General features: G+C 26.8%; 1 protein-coding gene and 1 non-coding gene across 3 annotated transcripts in view; one reads left to right on the top strand and one right to left on the bottom strand.

The window, feature by feature from the left end:
* The first annotated feature begins 287 nt into the window (after positions 1-287).
* trnaa-agc (transfer RNA alanine (anticodon AGC)) lies at positions 288-360 on the top strand. The gene has a single exon. It is a non-coding gene; the product is annotated as a tRNA-Ala (tRNA).
* A 1851-nt stretch (positions 361-2211) lies between these two features.
* Positions 2212-22963, bottom strand: part of LOC100203362 (dynein axonemal heavy chain 3) — a 135703-nt gene continuing 114951 nt past the window's right edge. For both annotated transcript variants that reach the window (XM_065803056.1, XM_065803057.1), the window contains 18 exons: positions 22661-22741; positions 22303-22464; positions 19608-19768; positions 15927-16084; positions 15358-15454; positions 14193-14244; positions 13871-14077; positions 13535-13742; positions 13085-13191; positions 12670-12813; positions 12437-12600; positions 12051-12204; positions 11722-11979; positions 5345-5481; positions 5172-5260; positions 4289-4410; positions 3742-3831; positions 2212-2479 (listed from right to left, as the gene is read on the bottom strand). In XM_065803056.1, coding sequence (XP_065659128.1) covers positions 2273-2479; positions 3742-3831; positions 4289-4410; positions 5172-5260; positions 5345-5481; positions 11722-11979; positions 12051-12204; positions 12437-12600; positions 12670-12813; positions 13085-13191; positions 13535-13742; positions 13871-14077; positions 14193-14244; positions 15358-15454; positions 15927-16084; positions 19608-19768; positions 22303-22464; positions 22661-22741 — 2598 coding nt within the window. In that variant the 3' untranslated portion in view covers positions 2212-2272. The remainder of the gene's footprint in view (positions 2480-3741; positions 3832-4288; positions 4411-5171; positions 5261-5344; positions 5482-11721; positions 11980-12050; positions 12205-12436; positions 12601-12669; positions 12814-13084; positions 13192-13534; positions 13743-13870; positions 14078-14192; positions 14245-15357; positions 15455-15926; positions 16085-19607; positions 19769-22302; positions 22465-22660; positions 22742-22963) is intronic.

Here is a 22963-nt window from a genome sequence, read left to right as displayed (position 1 = left end):
ATTCGAGAAAGGAGGGGGAAAGAGGCACTCTTTCTCCCTCCTCTTTCCGCCGAAAGTGGCCCCCTCTTTTTTTCTAAATAATTTTTCTTTTTTAAAAAAATTTATAGATAGAGAGGACTTTATTGAGAAATTGACGATTTTGCCTCTCTACTTCGAAACCCGTTTTGTCAACCCTGATTTATGTTAAGATTGAATATTCACATAATTTTTCTCAAATAATAAATATTTAAAATAAATTAATTTTCTTAAAAAAAGTTTATAATAAATATTTTTAAAGATATAACAACGGGGAACTAGCTCAAATGGTAGAGCGCTCGCTTAGCATGCGAGAGGTACGGGGATCGATGCCCCGGTTCTCCATATGTTTTTTTTATTCTTTTGGAAACATGTTTAGTATTTTTAAAACCTCACAGTTTTAACTAACGTAATAAACTTTTTAATTGAGATCTAATTTAAGAATATAAAAAAATTTACCAACTGTTCGATACTGTTCTGACTGATCGATATTTTTTCTGACTTGAACTGTTCGATATTTTTTTTTTCCAAATAATATTTGTCATTTGATGTCAAAGGATGTTTGTCAAAATTTATAAAAAATAGGGAAATAAAAAAATGATAAAAAAGTCCTTTAGAAAAAAAATGGGGGGCCTATGCCGCCCATCCCCTATCTCGCTGGTTTTCGCCGCCCTGGTCTTGAGTTAAGACAGGCACACTGCTTCATTGAAAGAAGTATAGCTCATTTTGGCCAAGAAACTAGTGAAACATGAATCAACTGTTCCTCTAACCCCTCAATGAAACGTATGGAATAAGCCGACAACGACTCAATCTCTACGCATATATGGAATAAGCCGACAACGACTCAATCTCTACGCATATATGGAATAAGCCGACAACGACTCAATCTCTACGCATATCTCAACGTTCGACGAGTTTTCAACACTTGACGGAAAACAATTTCAAGTATTAATCAAAAAATATAACGAATCAATATCACTATACGTTCCTTTAACGAGCATCTTTTATATTAGTCGACCTTTGGTAATAAGAGGCCCAGAAAAATAAAAAAATAGGATTTTATTTTATAAACGTTCAACAAAAATCAACTATTCGTGCTTTGATGACAGCAAAGTCTCGAATTAATTGTGAATAATGCAAAGACTGGACGATATCTCGTTTGATAGATACCATTGATCCATAGTTGTTCTCAAATAAATTTTGGTTAATTTCAACAAGTAAAACTTCAACCGATGCAATAGTGGTTGAAATCGTATGTATTGTGTAGCCTTATGAACTCTCGTTTCTTCAACCGATTTCAATTTAGCTCAAGATAAACTCGAACAAGTTAATAAAGAGCTATGTAACACGCCTCTACCATAAAACATTTACCCAACACTCAGCGACTATCAAGACTAAACCTGACAACGCTAGCCAAACGACCAGCAAGAGGAGAGTTGCTGGTCGTTTGACTAGTATTGTCAGGTTTAGTCTTGCTAGTCGCTGAGTGTTGGGTAAGTGCTTTATGGTAGAGATGTGTTTCATGGCTTTGTATTGAACTTGCTCGAGTTTATCTTGAGCTGAATTGAAATCAGTTGAAAGAACGAGAGACAATTTACAAGAATACACAATACGATTTCGACCACTATTGCATTGGTTGAAGTTTAAAGATGTGGTCATAGTTAACTTTGCGTTACTTAGCGTCAACCAAACTCAACTTCTATAGTTTTCAATCTTGCAGACACACCTTTAAAAAATATTCTTTATATCTTGAATTTTCTAAAAAAAGAAAAAAAATTTGGAAAAAAAAATTGGAGGCCGGTGTAGTTGACCCTGCACAGATGGAGAAGATAAAGCGATAATACTGTGGCCATTTACCCACACCTGTATCTTTATTTCCAGTTATAATTATTTTTTTGATGAAACATTGAGACAACAACTCTATTACAGTAGGATATTTTTTTTAACAAAACTATTTATGAAATAAATTTTTTTATACAAGAAAAAAAAAATTTAAATAAGAAAAAAAATTCTTTTAAATTATGTCTTAGGTATTTTAAATATGCTTGATGTTTCTATAAACTTTACTATACACAGCAAAAAAAGAAAACAACTCATAAATACACTATAATAAGTTAAAAAATAAAAACTATATATATAAATATATATATATATATATATATATATATATATATATATATATATATATAAACCACTATTACATTATATTAATTATAACAAATAACTTAAAAAAAAAAGGTTTAAAAAACAAGTCATTTTAGTTATCTAGCTGACATAACAGTGCAACACCTCGATTAATCCAATGATTTTCATCTTTATCACTTGGTAATTTCATATACATAACAAAATTTGTAGAGTGTCCTGTAGTTGACAAAGTTCCGCGTCTTGCACTTGTTTTATAGAGAGGGCAATTGTAGCAGGGATAAGACTTGATCTTTCTTTTTTCACTGGGAAGCAACCACATCTATCAAGTCATTAAGAAGTAATAAAACAAATAAGTCGAAGAGTTTAAATTATTCAAAGACTGTGTTTTCTTAATTTATCAATTTTTTAAAGCACAAAAAATAATTGTCCATATTTGACAGTTTCAGGAAATCAAGTTTTCTAAGTTTGAGATCCTCAACTATAAATAAATTATTTTAGAAGATCAGTAAAATTCAAATCTTTGCTTATTTTTACGCTTATTAATTAATTTTTTTACGTTTATTTATTTTACGTTTAATAATTTATTTTACATATATTTATTATACGTTTACATATATTTATTATATGTTTATTTTACGTTTACATATATTTATTATATGTTTTTCTGTGAACATAATGTTATTTACATCATCTCTAACTTACCCTTTTAACATTATTGGTTTAGTTATAAAGAACTTTGACCACTTTGATGTTTTTTACCCAGTAAACATTGGACAACAGTTGTTGTTTCAAAGCTGCCCTTTATTTGTAATGACCATAGAACTTTATAACATTGTTTTTTTGTTATGAATTTTAAATTAAAATAGCTTAGTACTAAAATATCATAAAAATATCTAAAACTTAAAATTTTTAAAAAGTGGACATCAGTGGTTTTACCCATGCGGTCTTCTTTTCTTATATTATAACTACAAATTAATGCAGCGATGTGGACTAGAACTAAAGAAATATTTTTTTATACCATCATTAGGCAAACAATATTGTTACTATTGTATGCAAAAATATTTATTGTATAAGCATGCATAGCATAGTAACTAGCAATAGTTACTATGCAATACCCATTCCGTTCAAAAAAAAGATTTAATATACATATTACTATAAATTTAGATAAAAATTACTATAACTTTAGATAAAAAAATTAGCTTACACACATTAAATTTTTTTTTTACACAAGCATGTAAAATTATTTTTTGCAAAAAATTTATATCTTAGCAAAAAAAAAGAGATAGAGGAGGAGAAAAAGCGTGTCCTTTAATCAAACAAGTATCTTGTTGGGTTAAAGACCACACTTTTTATAAACAATTATTTTATGTTTATTTAAAAAAAAAAAAAAAAGCACAAAAAAAAGACTTAGATAAATACTTTGTATGCATGTAAATGCTAAACTATAAAAAATTATGCTTTATAGCAAAAAAAATTTAATACTATCTTTTTTGTTACTAAAAATCTGGTAACAAAAAGCACTTGCAAACTAAAACATTTTCAAATAAATCTTCTAATATATAAAATATAAATAAAAGATACAGTTGGCATTTCATCGTACAAAACTTTGGAAAATGATTCTCCTAATTTGTGTTTTTCATGATCCCAACGTGCAGCCTCTAAGTATAAACCCTGTAAAACAATTATAAACTATATTTCTACAATTTTAGAAAGTAAAAAATATCTATAAAATACATTTTACCAAATCTAGAATATATTAAAAAAAAAAATTAGAGTGACTTTGTTTTGATTAGGTCACAGCATATCCAACCTATTAAGTAAAAAAATAATTTTACGATTGTAATTTTTTTTTTTTTTTTGTAAAAAATAATTTATTTGTGGGACATTTAAAAAAAAGTAATAAATTGTGTTGACAACCTTTTTTTCTTAGTTCTTTTCTTGAAAAAAAAGAGTTTTGAAAGAAAAATTTATTTCAAAATCAATTAGCAATGAAAAAGAAGTAATCAACTCATGTCACTAAAGATATATTTTGAAATACATCAACACCATTCTCTTAGAGTTTATTCTCTTCTATTTGCAGTGGATAAACACCAAGAAAAACTAAACTTAAACAAAAAGAGAAACTAACCTTTGCATAAACACCATCATCAGGTTTTTTACTTAAGTCTGCATCTTTTTTTATGATGAAAAACTGAAAACAAACGTGATCAATAGGCAAATGGTACTTCCGAGCAAAGTTTTGAGATACACCTAAACAACATAGAGACTTTACAATTTAAATAGGTTTTAACATTTTTAAAATAAAAATCTTTTTATGCTGTTTACAAACTCTTTTATTGTTTAATAGATATAGAAAAAAAGTGTTTTAAACAAAACAACTTTAACTTAGTTTGCAAAAAAAGTTTAGAATTTTATTAATAGTTAAATTTAAAAAAGATTTGAGAAAAATTAAATTATAAGAAAAATTCATTTCAAAGTCACAGCTTCAAAGTTTATACTTAAACAGATAGATTTATTATATATTTAATTTGTTAAATACTTTATTCCAGGTAAATATATTTATACTATATACTTATATATAATATAAACAAATTTACTTTATATATTTAATGATTGTGGCATTAAATTTTTGTATGCCATATTCAAATTTAACTATATTTACATGTCAAAACTGTATAAATTTATTTTTTGTATATATTAAACTTTGTCAAAATTTTATATTTTTATTTTGAGAAGATACACTTGTTTTTATTTCGAATAAATTCTAAACAATTGAAATTATTTCTATCTATATATGATATTAACATCGATTGATCCGAATTGGTTATCACTGAGTTGTTAATTCAGCAATTGGCTGTATCAATAATTCAGTTAATTTTTTTGAGTTCAAACTGTTTTTAAATATTATGATTATAGCTGAGGCAATAAAAATTGTTGGTTGCATAGTTAAATAAAAAGTATATATATTAACTAATTCATATTTTACCAAAATGGAAGTCACTATAACCAACCTGTAAGAAAAGACTGAGTGAAGTAAAATCCAGATATCCAAAACACCTTAGGGATGCCATTATTAATCCAATCATTGAAGAAGTTTAACCTTTTTAATTGAAAACATATACTGTTATAAGTAATAATTATAAATGAAAGTTAAATACAAACAGCAAAAATGAAAAAAAACAACCTTTCAAGAAGATCTGCAATATAGCTCCCAAGAGGTTTAAGGGAAGGATAAGACTTTGTTGCCCATGCTGTTGGTACTTTACCTACAAGCATGCTGTTAAACATATCCTCTAACTCCGAAGATATAACAACTTGACCCTAAATAAAAAAGCAAGTTTATAAATATAATCAAATTAAAAAAAAATTAATAAAAGAGAACACATAAAAATAAACTTTTTTAAATTTTATTTCTTTGAAAAATAAGTTCAATAAAAGTATATAAGGATTATTTTTTTAAATAGTAATTTTAAGTAGTGTTTCGCAAACGGTAAAAAAGAATAAACTTAATATTACTTAATAACTTAATTAAACTTAAAAATAATTTTTTTTTAATAATGCAGAAAAAAAAAGTTACCTTAAAAACTCATAAACATATTCAGTAGGTACCAGAAATTTTTAACATTTTAAAATTAAAATTAATTGCTTCAAGTGACATACCTTAATTAGACCATAAAACTATGTGCAAAATAGGAAAGTTGCAGTTAAAACAAGTGTATATTATTTTCTCGCATATGTTCATATATAATGAAACATAAATTTTTTTTTTTTTGTTTTTATAACCTTTTAGACATGTTAAGGTCCTGTAAAAATTTTTTACATAAAAACCATAGAATTAGATAAACTTAATTAAATCAAATATTTATAAAAAAAACATGGTTTTAAATGTTGCAAATTTTTTTTTTTTTTAACATCTACCTTTCCAACAAGGCTGCAAGCAACCACTATAAAAGTTGGGAGTTACTGGAAGATAAAAGATGAAGTTTATAGAGCAAGATAACAATTAACAGACAACTCAAATGCTCCCTCAAAGCAATCAGAGAGTTTTGGCTTCTTATTAAGACAAGAACAAATGGTAATATCATCAGCGAACAAAGTCACCTTGGATGTGAGAATATCCGGAAGATCGTTAATGTAAATTAAAAAAAAGAGTATAGGGCCTAGGATAGTACCTTGAGGAACCCCTGAAGTGAGAGAATATGAAGAAGAGTGCTCTCCATCAAAGACAACTTGTATACTACAATTGGAAAGAAAAGATTCAATAATGTTAAAGATGTTACCAGATACACTGTAAGAAGAAAGCTTATGGAGAAGACCAGCATTCCAAACTTCATAAAAAGCTTTAGAAATATCAAGAGCAATAGCCTTAACCTTTATCTAAAGCACAATAAAACCCATCGAGTATTACTGTTAGCAAATCAGCTGTAGAACAAGAAGATCCAAATCCATATTGATGATCAGAAAGTAAGTTCCAGATGAGAGATTAAGCGTTCCATATGAGAGATTAAGTATTCCAGATGAGAGATTAAGTGTTTGTTAATTAAAGATTCAAAAATCTTGCTTACGATAGAAAGAAGATTAATGGGATGGTAGTTAGCCAAGTTAGATCGCTCTCCAGAATTTTTGAAAATAAGGATAACAGATGCCATTTTCCAGCATGTTGGCAAGCAAGACTCTGATAAGCACTAGTTAAACACTTTTGAAAGTATAGATAACAGCTCCATAGAACACTTGTGCAAGACTATAACAGGTATATTTTCTGGATCACAAGCTGTAGAAGATTCTAAGAAGAAAACCACTTTAGATACAGAACCTGGAGTGATACGAATGTCAAGTAACGAATCAACCTGTTTGACGGCTATATCAGGTAGAACGCAACTAGTGGAATCAAGAGGTGATATTGATGAAAAGTTCTAAGCAAACAATTCAGCTTTGTCTTAAGGGAAGGTGACAAAATCTGAACCTTACAAGAAAGGTGGAATAATAGATTTGCTCTTATTATTGATACTGTTAAAGATTCTCCAGAAGTCACAAGTGCCTAATTTATGAGATGAAATACGAGATTTCAGTCACATGCTTGGCCTGGGCTTTTATATTTGTAAGAATTCACCTTTTTTTCGGTGTTATTTCTGATCAAATTGACCAACCCCATTTTTCTTTATCCTTCAGCCAATATTGTTGCTGTTGGTGACTTTAATACTCATCACACTGAATGGCTTGGCACTAGTGTCAGTGACTCGGCAGGCATTAAAGCGCACAACTTTTGCCTTTTTCAACCTCTAACTCAAACTATCAACTTTCCAACCCGCTTTCCAGACAACACGAATCATTTAACTTCTCTACTCGACTTATATCTGGTTTCTGATCCTAGTCAGTGCTTGGTTTCTCCACATTCATCCTTAGGTGCTACTGATCAAAGTTTGATCTTTCTGAACTTTTATCTCATTTTTCCTCATCATCAGAATCCCCCTATCATTGTAAACTGACTTGGCGCTTTTCCTGATTTTCTTAGTGATAGTCCTTAGTTAGAAATCTTTCGTCTTCCTGATGACAAATGTACTTCTTACATAACTTTTCAGCAAAACAATTTCAGCAAAACATTTCTCCAGAAACTAGACGTCTATTTACTTTTGCTCGAAACTATTGTAAAAAGGTTTTGTCTAATGCCAAAGCCTGCTAATCTCAAGCCATAAAAATTATTTGGGTTTAGATTGAAATTATAAAACCATTTGGGTTTAGATTAGACATCTAGACAGCAAACATAAAAATTTCGGATACTTAATGGAGAAAAAATGATAGAGTTTCAATTAAAAATTATAGTTTTGTTTACGTTTACTTACTTTTGATGATAATTCACTTCTTTATAATTCTTCAAAAAAAAAAGGTGTGTTCACAGGCGTTTATTTATGATGATCAAACTTACTTTTAAAACAAGATATTAATCAACTTTAAAATTTTTATTTTCAACTGTTATTTTCTTATAACCTATTTACTCCAGCTTGAGGTAAATTAATGGAAAAAAATTGCTGGTACATTAGTTAGCAAGTCAGATGTAGAGGGAGAAGATTAAAAACCATATTGATTGTCTGACAGTAAGTTTTTTAACTCAAAATTGGATGTTAAAAATTTGTTGATTAAAGACTCTTCTGCAATTGAAACTAATTACAGAGTCACTCTCGATAATGAGTATACTATTCTACATCTTTAAATCCATTTTGTGTAGAATTTAATTTAGAACACACTCTTCACACTGTTAAGCAAACTGACTATAAACTGTTATTAAAAATTGGATAATAGGAGTCTTGGGTAAATAGGAATAGGTTTTTTAATATAAAGCAAATGCTAGAGTTTGACAAAAACACACATTTTTAACTATTACAAAGTTTTTTTTATATACTGAACTATAGGTTTAAGTTGAAAAAACTAAGATGTTAAGGTGTATTGAAAGCCCCTCAATTTTACCATTTTGCCCCATTTATGACTAAACCCTTAAATAAAAAAAAGTTTTTCATCTAAACAATAGATCCCAACCTGTGGGCTGTAACCCAAATGGGGGTTGTCTGGCAATTTTTCAGGGGTCCCTATCAATTTAAAAAAAATTTGTAACAAAAAAAAAATGGCGCCTGTAAAGTTTATAAATAAAATCAGATATAATTAAAATCAGATATACATCTTTATAAATAAAAGAAGTCAAAAAGCATAATAGTTAACAGTAAAAACGCAGTGATTTAGGAGCAACCCTATTAATTGATTTAGGAGTTTTTATTTTTTTGTTGGGGTCACCACAACTTGGCAAATGTTATTAAGGAGTCGCAACATCAGAAAGGTTGAGATTGCTATTTTAAGACAAATACATTTACATGAAAAAAGTTTTGTTTGCATGGTACAATATAAAACCTCATGGTCTCTTTACTACTCAATTTCCAGATATTCCTCATTCTGGCAGTTTTTTTTTTTAAAAGCTAGTTCTCTTCAAAACAAGGCTGCAAGCAACTACTATTAAATTGAGAGTTTATAAAAAACAAAGAACTACGTTAAAGAGCAAACATGGGAGAAAATTCCAAGGCATTGATAAGCAAGGGAAAAAATAGATCAGAAAGATCATTACTTAGGATCGAGTAATGATCTTCCTGAAGATTAGAACTTTGTGGTACCCCAAAAATTATGGGAAATAAAGAAGAGTGATGGCCTTTGAGGATAACTTTATTACTACAGTTAGAATAAAAAAAGATTTAATAATCTCAACAACTCTCCAAGATACTAAGAAGTCTGATTGGATAATAGACAGAGTGTCCTCCCAAGTTTATCAAAATTAAAAATAACTGCAGATGCCAGAAAAACAAGATTAAGTTAAGTATTAATTCCAGTCCAGATAATAGTTAATATAAAATATTAGTAAAGAGAGAATTTAAGAGAGTCCTGGAGAACAGTTTTGTATTCTTATGTAAGATGACAGAAATTTTGGCTGGACCACAAGCTGAAGAAAAGTTTAATTTAGAAATGACTAAATCTGCTTTTTTCAAAAATGACTACAACAAATCACCAAAATCAAACAACAAAAAGTTGGATTATTTTGAAACTGACAAAAAGAAGATTTTAAAACAGCAAATCACACAAACTGTTGGCATCAAAGACAATAGAAAATCTGGTATAATAAAAAAATTTGGAAAATTAATTCCTAAAGAAAAGTTAACATTCTGGAAAAACTTAAAAGTACTCAATTAATTTAAAAAACACTTTACAAATTATTTAGAAGTGACAATGATATTTCCACTTTGTGTAAAAAGATTTTTTGAATGAAATAGAAAAATCCAATAAATTATGGTTAGTTTGACTAAAACATTGCAAATGCATGTTAAATAAAATCTTTTAATTTTAGATAAATAAATAGTGTGAATCTTTTATACAAAAACATTTCATGCTTATATGTCTGATATAGTTTTAGCCGTATTTTATAAACAACATGAAAATGTTTTTTGGAAAGATTAAAATGTTAAAAGTGTTATATAATTTTTTAAATTACATTTTTTCAACTATAATGCTTAGAAAAACTAATTTAATTTTTTAAATTACTGATTATATTAAAGACAGCATAATTTTAGTAAATTTTAATTATTGGTTTTAAATAAGGTACAGAATACGAAACGCTATTTAGAAGTGAAAATAACAACATCTGTTATTACAATGAACAACTGCTTTCCATGACATCAAGTACAAGTTAGGAAGATGTATCTATAATTATTTATCATCTTCTGTAAAAATATTCACAAAGTGATTATTAAACATGCCAACAATTTTTTAACAATTTTTAATTTTTTAATTTTTTAAATTTGTGGCTAGTAACTAACTTGTCGTAGTTTGAAAAAAGTTCAGAAAAAAAAAACACAATCAATTTTGTTCAGTTTAAACAGCATGCCTAAAATTCATTTATTATTCACTTATTTTTATTTATTATGCTAATGTCAAACTATAAATTATAAACTATAATTATCATTATTGTTATAACTACATTAGCTATTAAAATAGCTTAAATATAAAACTAAATTTTTATTATTTAAGAAATAAAGTAGTTTATTTAAAATGCTTAAATATAAATTAAAGCTTTACAAATTGGAATAAATGTTGAGATTATTATTTAAACTAACTAAATAAATAAATTGAAAAAGATTACACATTCTTAGCTATATAATAACAGTACAAATTGTTAAATGTTAATCTGCATATCATTTTTACAACATGAAACTTTTTAAAAAGTTTCTTAGTTAGTCTGTGACTCTTATAGATCTGAGCCATCTTGCATTTAAGAGCCTATTGCTATGCTATTGATTGTTAAATATAAATACATTACAATGTACACATTGTTTATGTATTATTTATTATACATTATTTATATAAATTACATAACAGATTTATGTAAATTGCATAATACATTAATGTAAATTAAATAATTGATTAATGTAAATTAAATAAGACATTTATGTAAATTACATGTTACTTTTATGTAATATCTGAATTCTTTTATAATCATGATGACCATGATGATGATCATGATGTTAAAAATGATGATTATGATGATGATGATGATCACAATGATGATGATTATTATGATCATTATCATCATGGTAATCATTGTCACCATCATTAGTATCATTATCATCATCATCATGATTTTCATCATAAATGATGATCATAATGATCGTGAAGATGATAATCATAATAAACATGATGATAATGATCATCATCATGATTATCTTCATGATTATCATGATGATGATCATTATGACCATGATGATAAACATGATGATAATGATGATGATGATCATAATCATGATCATCATAATGATGATGATGATGGTGATGATCATGATGATGATCATTATGATTATCATGATCATTATAATCATCATGATGATCATGATAATGATGATCATGATGATCATCATTATTATCGACAAATTTGTGTAAGAAACAAAATGTTGACAAAAATTTAACTCTAAATGAAAAAAAAAAAAAAGTTTTCTGATAAAAATGATGGTGATAATAATAAAAATAAAAGTCTACCTTAATAACCTTCTGAATATCAACTAATGAGGTGCGGACAACCTTTATTAAACGATTAAATCGAATCAACTCTTGTTTGAGAACAGTATTCATTGACTCTTCATAACAAACTGGAAACTTTTTCACTACACTACCTAAATTATATTCTTGTGGAAACTTTGCTAGTATACTGTCAGCTAAATCAGATACTGAGTCAGCAGTTGACTTACCAGGTCCACTAGATTGACGAGGCAGAGACAATAGAATTTTGTCAAATAACTAAATTCAAAATTTAAAAAACAATTTTTTTTTTAACAAGAATATTTAAAAAAGTATGAATTTTTTTTTACATCTTGAGTTTCCTTTTGTTCTTTTGTAATATCAGCATTCTCATGAAGACCAAAAACTTCAGGATTAGATAATATTGGAAGTGCTCTTATGTACTCAACATATGTTTCAAGACCATTTTTATTGGGGACAAAATAAAGTCCACTTGGTGAAAAACTAAAAAATTTTTCAGTGATGTAATAACATAACTGTAGAAACAAATATTAGAAATATATACTTAATAAAAATTTTATATAGACAAAAATCATAATAAAAAAATTATATAAACTATAAGAATTATAGTAAAAAAATTATACATACTATATTAACTATAATAAAAAATTATAATAATATGTTATTTTTAAAAAATATATACTATAAGAGATATAATCAAATAACTTGTATTTACCAATATTGATCAACACTATACACTTTTTCACAAACAAAATTTTTAAGTAGAGAGAGTAACAATCTACGATCTTTATCATCAGTAACTCTTCCACCATAATTACATTCACCAAACAAATACACCAGAGCATCCAATGGAACAACATTGTAATCATTGAGAAACATCTATTTAAAAAAAATGACAATTAAAAAAAAATCTAATAGTTTAAAAAAGTAAAATAAAGGATTATAAACCTGCAACTGTCTCATACTGATGCGTAAGTCAGACTCATTAAACTCATATGGTATGTTCCATCCTAGCGAACCAAAATTTCGTCTTTCTTGAACCAAAGCATGAAAAAAGCACAATCCAAACAGCATTTTTTCCCATTGCAGCAACTATGAATGTAAAAATAAAATAAAAAAGTCTTAAAAACTGTAATTAGTATTGTTTTACTTTAACTATTATTTAACTATTATATTTTTTTATTTAACTAGTATTCATCAACGGTACGAGATAGAAATCAACAAATAAAAAAAGTATTCATCAATAGTACCAGATAGAAATCAACAAATAAAAAGATTCTTGATGGTAGCGAAACAAAAGTATTGAAAAAGTTGCTTCAATATTCTATAATGAAAAAATCAATTCTAAAAACAAAAATATTACCTTGTTGCAGCTACTATAAAATTCATTGTCTGATATGGGATCATTAGTGTATGATCTAAGTAAATTTGCCCTTATTCCCTTCGGAGGCTCATTAGTCATTTTAACACCTTTAAAAGTATAAAAACTTGAATTAATATAACATTAAACAAAAACAAAAAACATTAACTACTCAAACATGAACTGAAAGCTAGTTAAAATAACTTTTAATATAAATTCACCAGAAATCAAAGCTCTACTAAAACTTGTATATAAACTTGATTTATAAACCCATAAGATTCATTTCTAGTTTTTTTTATTATTATTTGGTTAATTATATTATTTGGTTAAACCCTTAACTTAGATAGAAAAACCTTTTAAGACATTTGAAACAATCTCTTTTATTTTAAAAAAAATTATTTGAAATTATTTAAAAAACATGTTTGCATTTTCAAATTAACTAAGAAAACATACCATTTTCTAAAATAGATACAGGGAAACTTGGCGATGGGTAACTTGTTAACCATAACCTAAAATTGGGGTGAGTATTTTCTGGAATTATATCTTGTTCACAAATCTTTTCAAGAGTTGGCATCCAACTTGTGGCTACATGGCAATTTTGCAGAACAACCCAGGTCCCATTTTTTAAAGCCAACTGAATCATTTTATACGCAATTGGACCCTACAACCATATAAAAAAACTATAAATCAACTTTATCTTTTTTATAAAAACATAATGATGAAAAAAATAATAAGTTGTTCATTTAAAGTTTAGCTGATTATTAATGTAATTGAATTTAATTCTCATACTTGTCCTTGTCCGAGAGATATGCATTGAGTCATATCTCCACCAAAGCCTCTTTCTTCTGCAAACTTTTTTAAAGCAGCCATAGGATCAGCACCGGGAGAAAGAACAAATATTAATGGAGTAGTATTATTTGCATCACTAAAGCTTAATGGCAAGTTAAATGTTGGAGGTTCAATGTAAAATGCACCCATAGTAACAATAATGAAATCCTAGCAAACAAATATACAAATGTCTTGTGACAAAAAGTCAATACATTGTAAACAAAACTATAAAAATACAATGACAAAAATATAAAGTGAAAAAAATATTAAAAAAAAGTAATACCTGTATAGCTGGAATAACTTTATCTGGTCTGATGCAGCGCAATACTGCAAGCCTGAAAATATATTTTAAGATCAAAAATCAAAACCACTTTGTCAAGGGGTGTGTTTTAAGGTGCGTGTTTTATTGAATTAGATCAGAGTATTAAAACATATTTTAATATAAGTGATATATATTCCTACATAACTTTATTCTAAAGCAAAACCTATATAGAATTTTTTTTGAATCCAAGTCATGTTTGGTTTTCTACTCACTTTGGAGTTTATTTTGGGAACCCTTATTTTAGTTATACTAAGCTTTAACTCCAGAAACTAAAAGGTTATGAAACACATTTACTTGATGAATTTGTGAGGCAGCAATCAACCTACAGGCCTTGACATTTTTATGGCAGCTTATGATTATAATTATGCATATACAAAAAACTCAGCATCATTTAAAGGCATAATTTAATTTAAAAAAATTGATCACTAATCAAATCAATTTTAAATACAAAATCAATTTTAAATATAAAATTTATTTGACACAATTATTCAATATTTTTTCTGGCACTGGGTAATGAATTAAAAAATGTGAAAATGAGTTTATATAAGCTGAAACTATTTTTGACATAAAAGGTTTATTCTAAGTGTTAACTTTATTATAAGAGATTTTAAAAGGGTATTTATGTTGTTAACTAGTCAGAATAGTTAAATCTAAAATCTAAATAGTTAAATCTAAAGACAAATTAAATCTTTGTAAAGCCAAATATCTGTGTCTAAAATGCTGTAAAATTTTATAACTAAAAAGTTTATTTCATCTAGTTTAAGCTGCTTTTTTAACTCTTTCAAATATATAATTAAAAACCATGTGATCATTATAATAGCAATAATTTTACTGACAAATTGCTTGAGGTGTTTATGTATGACAATGCTTAAAATATTTTAGGCATCAACTTCTGATTGTTAACATTTCTTTTGGAGAATCCATTTTAAATTTCAACAAAAAAGTAAGAAAAAATTATTATACAATGCAAAAAGCTTTTTTTTAAGTCAGTTTTGATTTCAAAAAGCATGAATTTTTTTTTTATATTCACTCATGCCTAACTATTTTGAAAATACTGTTGTCACAGTAACCAAGAAATTAAAATTGCAAATAAAAATAATAACAATAAATTAGGGATAATCACAACCTTTCGATGCCTGATAACTTATCCCATGCTTGAGGGAATTTTTCCAAATGAGGAGTGGCAGAATCATAAACAACTTTCCATCCTGGAAGATTCATTTCTAAACATTAAATTTTTTTTTAAATCAAATTCACCCCAAATAAGGAAATTATGTGAGTCAGGAAAACTCACATAATTTCCTTAAAATATTGTTATCAAAATATTGTGTCAAGAAAACATTAGGACAAGGAAAAAAAGATAAAAATTTTTCAGCATGAATGAATGACTTAAATCTATCAAAAATTAAAAACAAGTCTGACAGAATGAAAACATAAACTACACTTTTTTTATCATAAACAAATTATCCATAATTGTTTTCAATGAAAAATGCTAGTAACTCTCCAGTCTGCAGTAGTAAAAATGCAGTTAGCATTATTATTTTTTTTATAAAGACAGTATGTCCCAAATACTACCTTTATAAGAAAAATACTTATGCTAAAAACATCATGCCACTTGATGCAAAGGTTCCTTTTATACTTATGACAAAAATTTAAAATAAAGTTATAATTTTAAAAAAATAACAACTTTCTTACGCTCTTTCAAACGATTAAGCTTTACAAGATTAGAAGCACGCACAATTTCAGCCCAAGATTTCTCATTTAACCAAGAAGAGCATGGATTTGGGTATGGATTATCTAATCCAACACCACCAGTTAAAAGGAAACGCCATACTTGATCATCTATTTCATTCCTTAATAAAAAAAGAAATTAAAATGTTGAAAATTAGAAAATAAAATTGTATTAAAATTTTTTTCCTTCTTAAATGTATTATCTGGAGTGTTAAAAAACTATAAATTCATATATTATACAAATTTTATATGATTTTAATAAAACAACATGATAAAATATAAGCACAAATAAAAGCAGAATAAAACAGTACTAAATCTATGTAGACAAAAACAAAGTGTGCTTATTAGGTTACTTGCTTTTGAGGAAATATTTGAATTTCAATAAACTACCCCTTGAAATGTAGGATGTTTGTGCTAAAACTAACTTTGGAAAAAAATTAGCCTGATCGGACCACTCTTGTGCCTCCTTCAGAGCTCATTTAATTAAAAAAAATGGTCAAAAAAACGCCAAAAACGCCTAAATTCGATAGGCTAGGGGGAGGTGATAATATAAAAAATTTTAACTGATTTTTTTTATATAATACAGGTATTGATTTATATTTTTAAATAAAAAGGTAGTTAAGGCAGAATATGAATACTTTTGCTGTTTTATTGTGTTAAATAGTGTTAAAAATCGCAAAAAAATGAATTATTTTGCCGCGAATTATAAGAATGATGAAATACTTTTCATCATTCTTATAATTCCTTTTACACTTTAATTTTGTTTTTGATAAGTTATTTTCTTTTTTCTATTATATTTGTGAGACCATAACAATTTTACTCGTTTAGATTATAATTAAAAAAAATACTTATTACCCAATCAAATTTTATTCGTATTATTGTTGCGAAATTTATGAATTTGCAGTTTTCTTGAATTTACAGGTACTTTAACTAATTGGCTTTCTTTCTTTTACTTTTTTTGAACATACAGTAAAATTTATTTTTAATAGTACTATTTATTTATACATTTATCCATGTTTTATGACTTATGGTATTTTAGGTTTTATGATGAACATAAAAGAAACTGAAAACAGAGATGAAGAAAGAAAGCTTAGGTCAAGAAAAAAAGTTTTTTTTCTTTATTGGAGAAACTAATCTAACTAGATCAGGTGCTATATTGTAATTATTTTGATTGATAATTATATACTATTTATTTTGCATTAAAATGATACATTATATGCGTAATTTAATGCATACATGAGTACTTTATATAAAAAAATGATAAGGCTATTGTTTATATTAATATGCTTTTCCAAAAAAAAAAAAGCTTTTAGTATAAGTAACGAAATATTGAAGTATGTATATTATTCACATCAATAAATACATTTTTTATATTGTTAAGGTATGCAACTTCCAACAGGAACGGAAATATTGAAAAATCACATCAAATCTGCACTGGAAAAAAATGTGAAAAAGTCATCAATACTATATACTGCATGCATAATACGATGAAAAAGAATCAATGTAAAAATGACAAATCCAAGTGCATATTATGTTTGATTAAAGCTCCTTGGAGTAAAGCCGGATTTCCAATAGTTTCTGACAAAACCCTTAGAAAGCATCTAAGTAGCTTAGAAAAAGAATACTACAGTTTAAAAAAGCATGAAAAGAGAGGATCAACTTAAGATTTAAAAAAACAAATTTTATACAGAAGACAAAGAAAGTGTTCTGGATTGGTACACCAAATCTTAGAGGTACCATAATGAACGACAAGAAAAGATTAGATAAAAACAAAGCCGAAGATTTGAAGTTTTAATTAATCAAGAAAGCGATAGAAAGTTTATTCTTGGAACCGAGGATAAGAAAGTCAAATGTCTAGAGAGAGTATTAGAAAGAAAAAATGCAAAAGAAAGCACAACACTCTAGAAGTTACAGTAAATTTAGATCAGGAACCAATTTTAGATGAAAGAAATACAGAAATGTTGAATGATATAGACTTTGAACCTGGAGATTGGACAAGGAGAAAAGAAAAACCAATTACATGCACAATTCCTGATTTTCATTATGATACGAATGATGTTACGCGATTTCATTGGGATAAGACAAAAGGAACTGTTATCGAATGTGCTGCAGTTGAGTCACTTAATTTTTGCAAAAAGTATATTAAAAGTAAAAATATATTTAGAGGCAATAGAAAAGAACTAGCTGAGGTGGTTGTTGCTCATTTGTATTTTGAAGGTGTAAAAATTAGGAAACCAGGACCTGTCCACCATGCAAGGTTCCTTGGAAAAGCCATATATTATCTAAAATTGCAATTGCTTTTTAATCAGATTAAATTTGTTCAAGAAAATAAACTACTATTAGAAGAAATAAATATCATGGCGAAATTCATAACATGTTTTTATGCAAAATGGTATTTGCAATATGACAAAGCTATCAAAGCAACATATCTTGATATTTTATCAATACATAAAATGCATCTATACAAAGATGATTGTGCCAAATCAGAGGCAATTGAAGCAGTATTGAAATCATTTTACAAACATTCCTGGTATCTTGATTCTACAATTGTACCTCTTTCTTTGTTGGATAAAGATGTTTCTAATGAAGAAAAAAGTAAGATTGCTTCTGCTATGCTTCAATATGACATGCCAAACTCTGATTATTTTAAAATGAACAACAAATTGCTCATTGAAGTGGAAAACAAGATTAGGTTTGAAAAGAGAGTTTATAATGATCCCCAACTTTCTACAAAAATGATTGAAAAATGAAAATAATTTATTCAACAAACTTTAACATTATTTTAAGTAGTTATTATTTAATTAAAAATAAATCGTCATTTATATAAATTTTTTAATTGTAACATTTAATTATACTTTTATTTAATTTGCGGCAAAATAATTCATTTTTTTGCGATTGTTAACACTATTTAACACAATAAAACAGCAAAAGTATTCATATTCTGCCTTAACTACCTTTTTATTTAAAAATATAAATCAATACCTGTATTATATAAAAAAAATCAGTTAAAATTTTTTATATTATCACCTCCCCCTAGCCTATCGAATTTAGGCGTTTTTGGCGTTTTTTTGACCATTTTTTTTTAATTAAATGAGCTCTGAAGGAGGCACAAGAGTGGTCCGATCAGGCTAATTTTTTTCCAAAGTTAGTTTTAACACCAATATCCCACATTTAAAGGGGTAGTTTATTGAAATTCAAAAATTTCCTTAAAGCAAGTACCCTAGTGCTTATTGGCACAAAGAACCATGGTGATGCAATGCATAAAATTAAAAAATAAAAAGAATTCTTTTAATATTAAAAAATATCAAAACAATTTATAAAAACTTGAAATCCCATCTTATGTAATTATATATCAGATTTTGCCATTATATAAGATGGAGTTGAAAATGGACTTTTATAGAGTTTGTTCTGAGGTGGACCTTTATAGGATTTAGAGAAGAATTTTTTTAAAAAAATAATGAGTAGTAAAAAAATTGATTTAAAATAAAAAATCATAAAAAAATAGCATAAACAACCATAAAAAAGAGAAATCTTATTTCACTACAAGTAAATTGTTAGAGATAAACCAGAGCCAATAAAATTGAAGTGTTTATTAGAAATCTTTATTTATAAAAATTCTAATATTCATTATAAAATTCCAAGTACCTTGCTTTCAACACATTGATTGTAAGAAGAAATGAAAAAAGAAGTTTATCTTTTTCTAACAAAGAGCGACAAACATTATTATAGACACTCTTCATAAAGTAATCATTTAGATGAGCGGTTCGTTCTAACAGGTTATCAGATTTTTCACTTTTTTCAATGGACTGTGAAAAAAGATTTAAAATAATATACAACAATATAAAAATAAAAAAAATAAAAAATTTTTATTAAAAAGTATTTTAAACATTTCAGGTGTTCAAAAAAATAAACAGAGGTGTTCTATTTAAAAATATAAACACAGGTGTTCTAGTTGTAAAGATAAAAAAAAGTACAAATTGTCAGAAACATAATTAGAGAATGTTGGTAGTTATGTTAACTTGTTTTTATGTATTGAATTACATTATTGGAAAAGCACTATCATAATTGAATACTTACAGACAACATATAAAAACTAGTTAATAGTTATTATAAAAAAGGTAAAAACAGTTAAGAAGCTTAATACTTTCTTAATATCTTAATATTCTTAATAATACATTAATATTGTGAAATTACATTTAAGAAAGTCATTAAGTCTTAAATACTAAACCCTCTTGAGACAAAAACTTAAAAACATCAACATCAATAAGCATTAGTTACTACAGTTTAATTTATAAAGTTTTTAATGAACATTATTCTATATTCTTTTAATGTTACAAAGTTTGTATCTAAATGCATAGTTATTAACAGTGTTTGTATTACAAGCTTCAGTCTTGTAATAAACGATGGTAATGACCATACTTTTATTTGGAAATACATTAGCAGTAGGTGGAGCAGCTTTAAATAAAATTACACTTTCTCAAGCATCAGTTTATAGTGCAAGAACAGCTAATGGAAAAAGCTAAATTATTTGAAGAAACTTAGACTCCACCTGAATTTTTTGGAGTGACTTGCTGTGTAGGAAGGGTCAACTCCTAGATTGCTTGGTACTTCTAAAATTTCAGATGGAACTGGTCAAACACAATGTTGCTCAGTAATGAAATTAGATGATAGTAGCAATTAAAAACATGTTGTTGCACTTATTTATGATACAACAGCTGCAAACAGTGGAGCATATAATGGAGCTGCAAGAGTTCAGCTGTTTGAAAGTTCAAGACAGAATTTCATAACCTTAAGAAGAATATAAAAGAACTTAGAATGTGGGACTGGCCAGATCATAGTTTTTTTTATTTTAACAACCACTGGAAATAAAAAAATGGGCAATGGAATACTTAGAGAGAAAATCTTTCTTTATGAGGACTATCTGAAACTACTGGAGTTTTTTTCTTTTTTTCATGGGACATATTAAAAGAGTTTTTCCGCATTTGGTATGCTGGTTCTGATCATCATGCAAGATGGATGTCAAAAGCTATTGATTTTACAAAAAATATTCCTACTCTATCATTCTTTTGAACTTAATGATGAAGAAGCAAAAAAGGTTAAGAGAATGGTCAAGTATATTTGCCTTTTTTACCGGTGCTCTAGCAAACAGAATTTCTTTTATTTAATGAGGAAACTTGAACTGACCCTAAAAGTGCAGAAAAAACCATCAAGTCCATTGAACAACACATCAGGAGCTAGTAGTCTTTTCCTTGTTCAACAACTCTGTGAGTTATGCAGAAAAGTCTATGATTAAATGTATATAAATTTAAAAAAAAAACATATATTGTAAAAATATTTATTTAAACTTTTGTTTATGAAAGAATTTTCAGAAACCCGGAAAAACTAAAAGTTGTATGAAATATCCACAAAAAAAAAATCCATATACCAAGACCTAAAGTATTTACACCTTACAAACCAAAGTCTCAGAAATTATTATTTGGCATGACAAGAAAAATCTTTTTATTATCTTTCATGGGGAAAAGTCATGGTTGCTTTTTCATATGTTAAAATTAAACAGACCCCAAGAACTGCTGAATATTCTATTAGAGCATTGGAACAAATTGGAGGACAAAATTGCAAAAAAATTTGTATGCAATCCTTCTTGTGTCAACGATATTGTCAAACAAAGTATTATAAGCTTATAGGAGATATCAAAGACTAAAGTTTTGACCCGGTAGAGAGAGAACAACTTGTTCAAGTTGTGGAAAAACATTGAAAAAGCTTTAAAAGAGCATATTATTCAAATAAATCAATTGAAATATATTTTCAACAATCAAAAAAGTAATATTTCAGTAACACCATTAATTGTACATTTATTAATATTTTATTAAATCTTTTGTGAGATACAAACAAATAATCGTAATTTAATCAAATTTTTAGAAGTATTTCTAAATGATTAATAATTAAATTGTGTGAGCCCCACTAGGAAACAATAACAACAAGTAGATAAAAACGTTGCACAACATTTCAGCCATCCCTTATTCTAACTTCTAATGTTTTTTTTGTGGGGGATCTGAAAATTGTCCTCAAAAGGGATCTCAAATTGGAAAGTTTTGGTATTTAATGTTTTTAGTTCAAATGTTATCACTGGTAAAAAAAAACCATTTTATCACTGTTTAAAATTTCAAAAAAAAGTTTAAAATGAATCACCCTGCTAGTATGATTTGTTGTCTTAATAAGCTATGATATATATATATATATATATATATATATATATATATATATATATATATATATATATATATATATATATAATAGTATTATAACCAAAGCATATAAATTAAACATTAAAAAAACTTACCAAAATATATAGATTAATAAACCACATAAGTGAATACTGGTACATAGGTTCAATATTCCCAAGGTCAGAAATGCAAAAAAATAATGTAGATGAATGTGATGCAACAGGTTTGTAACCATTTCGTGTAAAATCTATTTCACATTCTGTTTTAGCAGATAAAACCTATTTGCAAGTAAATATATCTTTTAGTAAAACTGATCAACATATTATTTAGAAGTTATTTAAATAACTTAACAAAATGTTAAACTAAAAATTAAATAAAAGTGTAAATTTTTTTTATATTCTAACATTTTAAGAAGTATTTAAAAAAATATTTCAAAATATTTTTTTTTAATATATAAAAAAAAAATATTTTAACCTGTTTTTCAGTAATTTCTTCTGATAAAACTTTGGATGACGACAAGAATTTAATTGCGGTTTCATCTTCCAAAATATTACCCTTGATAAAACATCACAATATTTGTTTAAATTAAAAGCATAAAAAAGTAGAAAACTTTTAAAGATCATTTAAATACTATTTTAAAAACTAATATATACAGCTTAAAAAGAGCAGATATTTCAATTAGATGATCTCTCACAATCAACTGCTTATCTCCAATCTATTGTTATTGTTTATTAATATTATTCTTTCGCATATAGTTAATTATTTTGTTTGTAGCAT

Source organism: Hydra vulgaris, chromosome 08, assembly GCF_038396675.1.
Source record: "Hydra vulgaris chromosome 08, alternate assembly HydraT2T_AEP".
NCBI classification, from domain to species: domain Eukaryota; kingdom Metazoa; phylum Cnidaria; class Hydrozoa; order Anthoathecata; family Hydridae; genus Hydra; species Hydra vulgaris.
Note: the sequence above shows the minus strand (reverse complement) of the source record. Positions and strands in the feature narration are given on the sequence as shown.